Source organism: Caenorhabditis elegans, chromosome I, assembly GCF_000002985.6.
Source record: "Caenorhabditis elegans chromosome I".
Classification (NCBI taxonomy): Eukaryota; Metazoa; Nematoda; class Chromadorea; order Rhabditida; family Rhabditidae; genus Caenorhabditis; species Caenorhabditis elegans.
The window spans coordinates 5164962-5176801 of record NC_003279.8 but is presented as its reverse complement, the minus strand read 5'-3'; the positions used below and the strand labels follow the sequence as shown (position 1 = coordinate 5176801).

The 11840-nt window shown below is 40.1% G+C and overlaps 2 protein-coding genes across 3 annotated transcripts; one reads left to right on the top strand and one right to left on the bottom strand.

Annotated features, from left to right (window-relative positions):
* Positions 1–147: 147 nt before the first annotated feature.
* On the top strand, positions 148–5517 carry spd-5 (Spindle-defective protein 5). The gene is made up of 11 exons (NM_059138.6): positions 148–204; positions 1266–1332; positions 1384–1571; positions 1619–2716; positions 2764–2845; positions 2891–3288; positions 3337–3550; positions 3594–4479; positions 4529–4779; positions 4830–5161; positions 5213–5517. Exons 2-11 carry the CDS (start codon positions 1281–1283, stop codon positions 5306–5308), a joined length of 3597 nt encoding a protein of 1198 aa, NP_491539.1. The 5' UTR covers positions 148–204; positions 1266–1280; the 3' UTR covers positions 5309–5517.
* Positions 5489–11654, bottom strand: hcp-6 (Condensin-2 complex subunit hcp-6). Of its 2 annotated transcripts, none has more exons than NM_059136.4 (12): positions 11462–11654; positions 11168–11412; positions 10659–11117; positions 10428–10601; positions 9346–10379; positions 9207–9300; positions 8678–9155; positions 7563–8635; positions 6560–7511; positions 6143–6229; positions 5698–6041; positions 5489–5653 (listed from the first exon to the last, which is right to left on the bottom strand). In NM_059136.4, exons 1-12 carry the CDS (start codon positions 11643–11645, stop codon positions 5501–5503), a joined length of 5277 nt encoding a protein of 1758 aa, NP_491537.1. In that variant the 5' UTR covers positions 11646–11654; the 3' UTR covers positions 5489–5500. The 2 variants fall into 2 exon arrangements, with proteins under 2 accessions (NP_491537.1, NP_491538.1); NM_059137.6 differs by having other exon boundaries at positions 5493–5653; positions 5703–6041; positions 11462–11650.
* Between the last annotated feature and the right edge of the window lie 186 nt (positions 11655–11840).

The window sequence follows — 11840 nt, the reverse complement described above, 5'->3', positions numbered from 1 at the left end:
AAGAGAAATATGGAGATGAAATAAACACGTTCAAAAATATTTAAATATCGTTAAAAACAATTTTTCATTGGCGTGAACTTGTTTTACTTGTTTTTTATACGTTTTTTTATACGTGAAAAAATGGAAGAAAACAATTCACTTTAAATTTTAATCACTTATCGAGAAGGTTCTCATTGGATTCAAAGAAAAACTTGTTAGAAATTTGTGAGTTTTTACAATAAGCTTCATATTTTGACACTTTGCGATGTAAAATTTTACAAAACAATGATGAATTGAGCCGAAAACGCCTCCATATGGAGCTCCATTCGAATTCAAAAATAAGGGGCGTGGCTGCATGAGCAATACCGCCGCATGGTATTTCGCAACATGCGCACACTTTTTCTCTGTCAAGAAAAACGAGGCCCCACGAAAAGGGGATCTGCAAAAAGGGGATCTGCGAAAAGGGGAGATACGAAAAGGGGAGATACGAAAAGGGGAGCAACGAAAAGGGGATCTGGCACTGTGCCAAACGCTATTTTTCTCGAAGAAAACGATACAACGATTGTCGCGAATACGCAGAATACTGAGTCATCAACAATGACAAAGCCGGGAAACTCCTGTTTGAAAGCCGCGCCAAAAGACACACACGTCACGCGTGTTACAGTACTACCACACATGCACATCAAACCCCAACACGTCGACACCACGCAAGGAAATCGTCACTTCTTCGTTTTACTCTTGGACCGGCAGGTCGCATGTTAAATATATGAGCTTTCTCATTTTTATCATTTAACGGATTTATCAGTAATAAATTATATAATTCTACCACTTTTGAACCTATACCGATCCGAAACATGGTGCATCGGCTCCGATGTTACGCGTCGCGTGTTGTTAAGCGTATCTTCTAGAAGAAAATTTCAAAAATCAACGTGCGTTGCGTGAGAAAAATTGCGTTTTGTGCGTTTGGCACAGTGCCAGCTCCCCTTTTCGTTGCTCCCCTTTTCGTATCTCCCCTTTTTGCAGATCCCCTTTTCGTTCTGCTCCCCTTTTCGTGGGGCCTCAGAAAAACGCGCGCCTAAACGTGAATTTTGAATTTTCTCCGCGTCCGCGAAATTCTTACGTTTCCATAGTAACAAAAGTTGGTCCGCACTTGTTTTTCATGATTATGCACGCCCAAAGAACGGTGCTGAAGCTTCAAATTTTGCAACCTCCTGTTCATTTTGACTCAAAACTCTTAATCCCAAAAAAACGCTCAATTTTGTTTTCGAACCCGTTTCTTGTTTCAGAAAACTTCGCGTTAAATGGAGGATAATTCTGTGCTCAACGAGGACTCCAATCTCGAGCATGTCGAGGGTAATTATAACATTTAAAATCAATAACTGCATAAATGCAAAGGTTTTTTAGGCCAGCCACGAAGATCTATGTCGCAACCAGTTCTGAATGTTGAAGGAGACAAAAGAACGTCTTCGACCAGTGCCACTCAACAGCAAGTATTGTCAGGAGCATTTTCGTCTGCTGATGTTCGTAGCATCCCCATCATCCAAACATGGGAAGAAAACAAAGCGCTTAAAACAAAAATAACTATCCTGAGAGTAAGTAATTTATCATATGCTTATTTAGAAATGATTTGAGTTTGTAGGGAGAACTGCAAATGTATCAGCGCCGGTATAGTGAGGCAAAGGAAGCGTCGCAGAAGAGAGTTAAGGAAGTTATGGACGATTATGTCGATCTCAAATTAGGCCAAGAAAATGTTCAAGAGAAAATGGAGCAATACAAACTGATGGAAGAGGATTTGCTAGCAATGCAATCGAGAATTGAAACTTCCGAAGACAATTTTGCCAGACAGATGAAAGAATTTGAGGCACAAAAGCATGCAATGGAGGAAAGAATCAAGGAACTGGAATTGTCCGCTACTGATGCAAACAACACAACTGTCGGATCTTTTCGTGGAACTCTTGATGACATTCTGAAGAAAAACGATCCAGATTTCACATTAACCTCTGGTTATGAAGAAAGAAAGATCAACGACCTGGAGGCAAAGCTCCTCTCTGAGATCGACAAGGTAGCTGAGCTGGAAGATCACATTCAGCAGCTCCGTCAAGAACTTGACGACCAATCTGCAAGGCTTGCCGATTCAGAAAATGTTCGCGCTCAGCTTGAAGCGGCCACTGGACAAGGAATCCTCGGAGCTGCTGGAAACGCTATGGTTCCAAATTCAACGTTCATGATCGGGAACGGTCGTGAATCACAGACGCGAGACCAGCTCAATTACATTGATGATCTTGAAACGAAGTTAGCTGATGCGAAGAAGGAAAATGATAAGGCTCGTCAGGCACTCGTTGAATACATGAACAAGTGTAGCAAGCTTGAGCACGAGATTCGAACCATGGTTAAAAATTCGACATTTGATTCTTCTTCCATGTTGCTTGGTGGTCAGACATCCGACGAGCTTAAAATCCAAATAGGAAAGGTGAACGGTGAATTGAATGTGTTGAGAGCTGAAAATCGAGAACTCCGCATTCGTTGTGATCAATTGACCGGAGGCGATGGAAATCTTAGCATTTCACTGGGACAAAGTCGACTGATGGCTGGTATTGCGACTAATGATGTCGATAGCATTGGACAAGGAAATGAGACTGGCGGAACATCGATGCGCATTCTTCCCAGAGAAAGTCAATTAGATGATCTTGAAGAAAGCAAATTGCCGCTCATGGATACATCATCTGCTGTTCGAAATGTAAGTGTATGAAAATTATTATTTAAAATAAAGTCTTGAATATTTAGCAGCAACAATTTGCCTCCATGTGGGAAGATTTCGAGTCAGTGAAAGACAGCCTGCAGAACAACCATAATGACACCCTTGAAGGTAGTAAAATTGATTCCTAGATTTTTTGAAATTGATTATTGTTAGGTTCCTTCAATTCGTCAATGCCACCACCTGGTAGAGATGCAACTCAATCGTTCCTCAGTCAGAAGTCTTTCAAGAATTCTCCGATTGTAATGCAGAAACCAAAATCACTTCATCTTCACCTGAAGAGCCATCAATCCGAGGGAGCTGGCGAACAAATACAGAATAATTCGTTTTCTACGAAGACTGCTTCTCCTCACGTGTCACAAAGTCACATTCCAATTCTGCACGATATGCAACAAATTCTGGATTCTTCTGCAATGTTCCTTGAAGGCCAGCATGATGTAGCTGTAAATGTTGAGCAAATGCAAGAGAAAATGTCCCAGATCAGAGAGGCTCTTGCTCGACTTTTCGAAAGACTTAAATCTTCTGCTGCTCTTTTTGAAGAGATTCTTGAAAGGGTATGAAAACTGTCAAGTTGTGAATCTGTAAATCTGAGTTTTTTGTAGATGGGATCCAGTGATCCAAATGCGGATAAGATCAAGAAAATGAAGCTCGCATTTGAAACAAGTATTAACGACAAGCTCAATGTATCTGCCATCTTGGAAGCAGCGGAGAAGGATCTTCATAATATGTCACTCAATTTCTCAATTCTCGAGAAGTCGATAGTTAGTCAGGCTGCGGAAGCTTCGAGAAGATTCACTATTGCACCCGATGCTGAAGGTAATATAAATTTTAGAGACGCTCATAAATCAATATTTTCCAGATGTCGCCTCATCTTCTCTTCTCAATGCCTCGTATAGTCCACTCTTCAAGTTTACAAGCAATTCAGACATAGTGGAAAAGCTTCAGAATGAGGTATCGGAGTTGAAAAATGAATTGGAGATGGCTCGTACACGAGATATGAGATCTCCATTGAACGGTTCGTCTGGAAGATTGTCGGATGTGCAGATCAACACCAATCGCATGTTTGAAGATCTCGAAGTATCTGAAGCAACGCTACAAAAGGCTAAAGAGGAAAATTCTACATTGAAAAGTCAATTTGCTGAACTCGAAGCCAATCTCCATCAAGTTAATTCTAAGCTTGGAGAAGTGCGATGCGAGCTCAATGAAGCGTTGGCTCGTGTGGATGGTGAACAGGAGACTCGTGTCAAAGCTGAAAATGCATTGGAAGAGGCTCGTCAGCTCATCAGTTCTCTAAAACATGAGGAAAATGAGCTCAAGAAAACCATTACTGATATGGGGATGCGATTGAATGAAGCAAAGAAGAGCGATGAATTCTTGAAAAGCGAGTTATCTACCGCGCTGGAGGAAGAAAAAAAATCCCAAAATCTAGCAGATGAGTTGAGTGAAGAATTGAATGGGTGGAGAATGAGAACAAAAGAGGCGGAAAATAAAGTTGAACATGCTTCATCCGAGAAATCTGAAATGCTTGAAAGAATTGTTCATTTGGAGACTGAGATGGAGAAGTTGTCGACTTCAGAAATTGCGGCCGACTATTGTTCTACGAAGATGACAGAAAGAAAGAAGGAAATTGAGTTGGCGAAGTATCGCGAAGATTTTGAGAATGCCGCTATTGTAGGATTGGAACGTATCAGTAAGGAGATATCTGAGCTAACCAAGAAGACTTTGAAAGCCAAGATTATCCCAAGGTATTATCAAACGTCGTGCTTGTTTTTTTTTATTTGAGAACATTTTCAGCAACATCTCATCGATTCAACTCGTTTGCGATGAACTCTGTCGTCGTCTTTCCAGGGAACGAGAGCAACAGCATGAATACGCGAAAGTTATGAGAGACGTCAATGAAAAAATTGAAAAGCTTCAATTAGAGAAAGATGCTCTCGAACATGAGCTGAAAATGATGAGCTCTAATAACGAGAATGTCCCACCAGTTGGAACATCGGTCAGTGGCATGCCTACTAAAACATCGAATCAAAAGTGTGCTCAACCTCGTAAGTCATACTTATGCACATCAGAAGTTGAATTTTCACCAATTCTCCAGATTACACGAGCCCTACTCGACAATTGCTCCACGAATCAACTATGGCTGTCGACGCAATTGTTCAGAAACTCAAGAAGACTCACAATATGTCAGGAATGGGTCCAGAGCTTAAGGAGACGATTGGCAACGTCATCAATGAATCCAGAGTTCTTCGCGATTTCCTCCATCAGAAGCTCATTCTATTCAAAGGAATCGATATGTCCAATTGGAAGAACGAGACCGTCGATCAACTGATCACAGATCTCGGACAATTGCATCAGGATAACTTGATGCTTGAGGAGCAAATCAAGAAGTACAAAAAGGAACTGAAACTGACAAAATCCGCCATCCCGGTATGAAATTCTTTTTCTATTGAAATCTATTTTGAAAAATATCATTTTCAGACACTTGGTGTCGAATTTCAAGACAGAATCAAAACGGAAATTGGCAAAATCGCAACTGATATGGGAGGAGCTGTGAAGGAAATTCGCAAAAAGTGAACTGATCTGTTAATGTATTAAAATGGAACCAGTTTTATCAACACTATCATCTCGACAAGATTAACTTGTAACGATTGTATTGTTTTCCCAGCCTAAAGATACACCTAATGCATCTATCAATGTACTTGTGAATTAAATGCTTCTTTTCTGGTAGTTGACTGCAATCCCATTACAGATAATAAAAGGAACAGATTAATTTAATGAAAAAACAGCGGACAATCTTACAATAATACAAACAGTTGAGATAAATAAGACAAATTTCGATGGAAGATTTATACAATGACATTGATCAGCTTTCCTCTTCATCCTCTTCGAAGATATTGTGAAGGTGATAAGCTTGACTTTCTGTAAAATTAAGGCGTTTTGTAAATTCAAGAAATTGTGAATACCTTACTTCTGTTTTTCAAGTCTTCCTTTTCGGTAATAGCCGACAAATTAAGGGAGAATGTGACATCGCTTGGATCTGCGTCTTCTCGTGATCGAATCGGAGTTGAACAATGACGTCCTGCACCAAGCTTACTTTCATCGAAAATCAACGGAGTCACTCCGCGTGACAGTGGATCATTTTCAGTGTTACCAGATGAACTTGTTGGCACATTTTCCTCTTCCTCGTCAACAGATTTCCGTTTTCGATTAGAATTCTCTTTCACGACTGGTGGCTCTGTTGACTGACCCCGACGACTACGACGCAAAGTGACGTTGGCCGAAATATTGACTTCCTTTTCCGGGGATTCTTCAAGAAAATAAATTATTTAAAACACATTTTTTCTTGTGTGAAAGCGTGGTCAATAAAATACAGCAAATTGAACAATGAAATCAGGAAAAATAACTTACTGTTGACAATTTTCGGCTTCTTCCATATTTTTCCATCAGCATCCACAGACTCTTCATCATCGTAATTTGGCGTTTTTCTACGACGAGCTGGAATAATTTTTGAATTCAGACGTTTTTTTTAGTATTGTTTATTGTTTTCGACGATTATGCATTGTAGTTTTTTTCAATCAAAAGTGAGCGAAAAGCCTGTCGTTAACTAACAAATTAATATAATTTTCTGTCGAAAAATAACACTCGGAATTGTATCTAGTTCACAAATGCCCAAAATTATCAGATTTTGCAACAACCAAAAAATTAAAACCAAAATTATTTCTCCAGTTTCGAAAGAATTTTTCTTGTGCAAAAAAAATCTAATTTATTAGATTTATCTAAGCTAAGTTCCCTTTCATCCAAATTTCCGCTCAACCATATACATACATCTTCTAGATTCCGATTGCACATCGACCACCTCGTCCTCTTCAGCTTCTGTAGCTGGAGGTATTTCAACAGCTATCACAGTTTTCTCCGCATCAACATGATCATTTTCGGCTGTCACAGTTTTCTCGGCGGCTGCCTCTTCCATTGGTTCCTCCTCTACAATGGTCTTCTCTTCTGTCTTGTCGGCCTGTTTAGAACGGTTTATCGTCGTATCATCTATCTTGGTTTCTTCCAAATTTGGAGGATTAAGGCGCATTTCAGTGTGAATAAGTGCTCCCAGAGAGCGACGAATCTTTTTAATAGTTTTTGGTGACAATAGTCTCGCATTCGGAGTAGACTTCTCTTCTGTGGTACTTCGGAGAGCATTTAATGGAGTTCTGGGCACATCAGCATCCGGGTTCTTCTTCTGTGGAGTTCTCATTTCTACTTCTTCTTCCACGTTTTCTTGATCTTCCTCGATTCTTCTAGCAGGTGACCCCATCTCAACAGCTTCAGCACTCTCTTGAACTGGCTCAGCATCGAGTTCCATTGGCGCCGGCGATTTCGAAAGTCTCTTCTGCTGCTTTTTAAACTCAGCGACTCTCTTCAAATACTCGTCGAGAATTCTATTCGCCTCCTCTGTTCTCTGTTTAACTCTTTGCAATTCAAACATCATCTCGTCCTTCAATTGACGATTGTCTTGAAGTATTTCGTCTATATCGTTCTTGTGTTCAATACATATCATTCGAATCGCGAGAAGACACTTTCTTTGGAGCGGCGAGCGATGTTGATTGAGAAATTCACGAAGAGATAGGATAGAAGGTACGATGGTTTTCATGTAGTGATCCAGATATACTTTTTGCATGAAGCCGGTTGCAGCTTCCAAAACTTCGGGAGATGGATCATCCATCGCATTTTCATTAGGATTCTTCCCGACGTCCATTTTCACTTGCATTTCGTTTGAAGCCATTATCTGTAATGCGAAAATTAAGATAAAATTGTAACATTTGTATTATTTAGTTACCAAAAGAGCATCGTCAAGTAGGCATTGAACATTGTAATCGCTGAAATCGTACTCTCCATTGACAATCGGAGTAAAGATACGCTGACAAATGCTCATTTTCACATCAAATCGGGAACGATCATCCAAAGAATCAATCATGAACGTGTAGATGGCAATTCTGGATGGTCTAGCCAATGGATCACCACCTCCAATAGCAACATCAACTTGTCCTCTGTCATCTTCATCGTGACCAACTCCAACCAATCGTCGAGCTTGCGTAAGTGCAATCATGTACTGTACAAAGTTGAGAGGGAAGAAGTTGGGCTCTTCAGATTGGAGAACCTCACTAATGTAAAGTTTTGCGTCATTCCGAACATCTTCATTGGCGTCAAGAGAAGCTAACATCATACGGATCATGATTTCTCCATTAAACCGAAAAATACCAAACGAGATTAGTCGAGCAATCTGATTGATGGCGTGTCGACGAACAATAACTGAAGGATCACACAACGATGCAGCGAGCATTGGCGCATATCGATCTGTTTTGTAGGATGAACAAATATCACCAATGGCTAGTACGATATTAGACCGAATTTGATGAGCTGTATTGTATTGAAGCTGTTTCACAAGCATCGGCATCAGTTTCAATAGACGATCGTGCGCCAAAATCATATTCGCCAAGGTGACGACTCCAACTGCACGGACTTTATCACTGAACATGGCACCTTCATGGGACATCATACCACCCTTGGAAGACTTCTGTGATGATGGAACTTCGGATAACTGAGTTGGTGGTCGTGTATGATGAACAGAAGGCATATCTGGATTAACTGTCGACGCATCAGAAGAACCGTTTTCCGTGGAATTCACAATCAGCGAAAGCGTTTTTCCGAGTCGTTCATGTCGCGGAACAAGTTGTGGTGAATAGGAAAATACTTCAGATGCCACGTTGAGAGCTGTACATAGAAGCCTTTCTTGACTTTCGGAATTTCGTTTCCATTCATCTTTGTCTTTGAACATCTCAAACGATTGCACGATCGTATCGAAACATTTAATGAGAAGAGTCTCTCCGAAATCGCTGAACTCTTTTCCATCTGAAAATAAAAATTGAATTAACATTTAAAAGAAAGACGTACGAAGAGATCTATCACCAATTCCGTCCATTAACTTTCCGAGACAATGGTAGATACTTCTAGAATGAGATGGATGCAGGCAATAATCACGAAAAGTTCCTTGCAAAGTGTTCACAAGATCTGATTTTGTATCGTCATCGATTTTCTTGATATTGTTCTCAATGACGTGGATCATGTATTGCACGAGATTTGATTCTCGAGACAAGTCAACTCTGCTGAACGTCTCAATCGCAAAATCAACGTTCTGTTCAAACTGAACACACAACTGCGAGAACACCATCCATGCGCCATCCAGTTTCTCACTGCCACTAATAATGTGCTGCTTCATCGAATCCATTACTGTGCGCTTGACGAGTTTTTCACGAACTGCATCTTTCAATGTGCTCATGAGGTATTGACGGTGATTGGTGACAGATTCAATTGTATCTAACAGCGTCCATGTGAGATCCGATGAGTTTTCGAGTAAGGGAGTGAGAACTTTCTGGAAATTGGAAACAAATTAAGCTTCTATTATAAATAATTAAGCCCATACCATAATCAACTTTCTGGCATGTTCAGTGACGTCATTATCTGTATCATTCAGCATCGAGATCAAGGTGTGAAGCCATTTTGAACTGAGACTTTCTCTGAAAATAAAATTTGTTTTAAATTTCGTCAAAGATTACAATTACTTGAAAAGGATTGCATCTCGTAACATAAGTTCTGTAAACGCATCGGCTCCAGTTTTTCTGACTGAAACCATTCTGTCTCGACATAACATTTGAAGAATTGAAAGCACAACTTCAAATTTCGATGCTTCGTCGCAATATGATAGATATGATTTGAGAAGCGAGCACGCAGCCTTCTTGACCGGAGCCTTGTCGTCAGTTGATAGTCGGCGCACGATCATATAAACTATATCCTTTTCAACGCGTGTCTCTCCCTTGTTCATCAGTTTCAACTTATTGAACTTTTGAATGATTTGCTGCTCGTCGAGAAGTAGATCCGTTGGCTTTTTTGTTTTACTACTTGGTGCTTTACCAGAAACATTTAAATCTTCAAGACTTTCACTCAGGTTGTCGCCCACTGCGCCGAACTTTTCATCCATTTCCGCATTTATTGTTGCGCAGAACAATTGGAAAGCTTCTCGATGCGATTGAGACTGAAGGATTTTCGTCAAACTATTGGCTCCGTGAAGTCGCATAGCTGCAGCTTTATCCAAACAAGCCATGTAAACGATGTTATACAGAACAGACATTGCATCCATTCGACCAACTTCTTTAACTTCCTTCGCCTTCTTTTCTTTCTTCTTCTCTTCTTTCTTTTTAGAAACATTCTCCTCGTTATCGCCATCATTCTCTTCGTCTGATTTATCCGACTGTTCTTCCTCTTTGACTGCAACATCATCCTGCTCGTTTTCTTCCTCCTCTTCTTCATCTTCCCCTTCCTCCTCCTCATCCTCTTCTTCATTCTGCTCTGCGTCCAAGTTTGGAATAGCTCCTGGGTCAGGTGCGGTGAAGTCAAAACTGCTGATGAGAATACTCGAGAGCTCTGTAGACAAGGATTTTACTCCGGCTCCGCGGCCTTTGAACAAGACATTCATGAACTGGACAAAATCATAGGTATATGTGTATGGAAGAGCTTCGAGAATCTTGTGGATAAACGTGGCGATATTTGTTCGAAACTCGGCTAGATCTGGACATTGTGAATACACCATCACAGTAACCTAAAATTTAAAAATAAGTTAATAAAATATTTCGAAGAAACTGCTCACTGTCTGAATATACTTCAACTCTCTTGCTTCGGGATTTCTTGAAATTCGTGATAGAATTAAATTGACATGTAATTCACCAGATCTCTTTCTCTCCGTTGAAATCTTTGAAGATTTATTGCTTTCATCTGGATATGGCATCAGCGCAAGGCGAGGGCGAATAAGTCTTCCGTAAGCCTAAATTTGTACTAACCTTATTAATTTGTTTTGTAATTTTTTTAATTTTAATCCCACCACTTCTGCTCTTGTTTTATACTTGCTTTCTACTAAAGAATGCACAAATGCACAGTATCGATCCGTAAATCGCTCCAACGATCGGAACTCGTGGACTGAATTCGCTCGAATCGCTCTTCCTGCGGTTCGATTGTCAAGATCTAAACGGCCGATGTCTTCCACGACTTCTAGTGTGCTCATGAGTGTTGGTGTATCAATACTGAAGGTGTTGCTATGCAGAAAAGCAAATAACTGGGTTGTGAGATGATGCAGGTATCGCTCAGCCGAATCGACAGCAATTCGAGGGGGACCAATTATAGGATCTGCTGCTCCCGTTGTTACAGTCATTTCTCCATCCACATTTGTTTCGTCTGACTTTCCACCCGCTTTCTTTTTCTTTGCTCCACTTGATTTTTTTGTAACGACAGTCTCTCCTATCCTAACTGTATGACAACAGTTTCGAATAATTTTCAGACATTGCTGAAAAAATAACATTGATTATATGACATGTAATAAACCCGTATACTTACATTGTATAAACCAATTTGATAAAGATCTGAGATTGCTCCAGGCAATGAGCACATAGCAATATAACTACTGGCAGCAGAAACTCCTTTATCAACATCCTCTTCCGAACTGTCAGATCTCTGTCCGTTTTCGAGAAAATACCAGACGAATAGATTAAACTTCATTGTCGCCACATCACTTTCTTCAAAAATATTCCGAATATCGCATTTCTTTCCCGAGATTACAACGCTTTCGGCAAGTTTCTTTACTGAAAATAACAATTTTGAATAGTGAAGCTAACAAAATTCTCAACATACGCTCTTTCAGAACTCCACTCAGATCTTGCTCGAAAAAAGTCAGGTCAACAGAATTTGTGAATTCTTCATAATCTTCATAATTGCATTCTGCTGAAGAAGTTGCAACGGCATCGTCAATATCGTTGAGAGACCGGAGATTTGACTCAAGAAACTCCGATAAATCTTTTTCGTTGATATTCGACATTGAATCTAAAATAAAAAATGAATCATTTCAATAAGGGTAATTTAAAACGTTAAAAATAAATATTTAGGAAAAAAAATTAGGATCTCTGTTTGAATTTACCGCGTTGAGATTTTTAGGCCACGGCCATTGTGTTTCTAGGCCATGGTGCAAACACGGCGCGCAATACTGCGGACAAAACATTTTAACACCCGATTT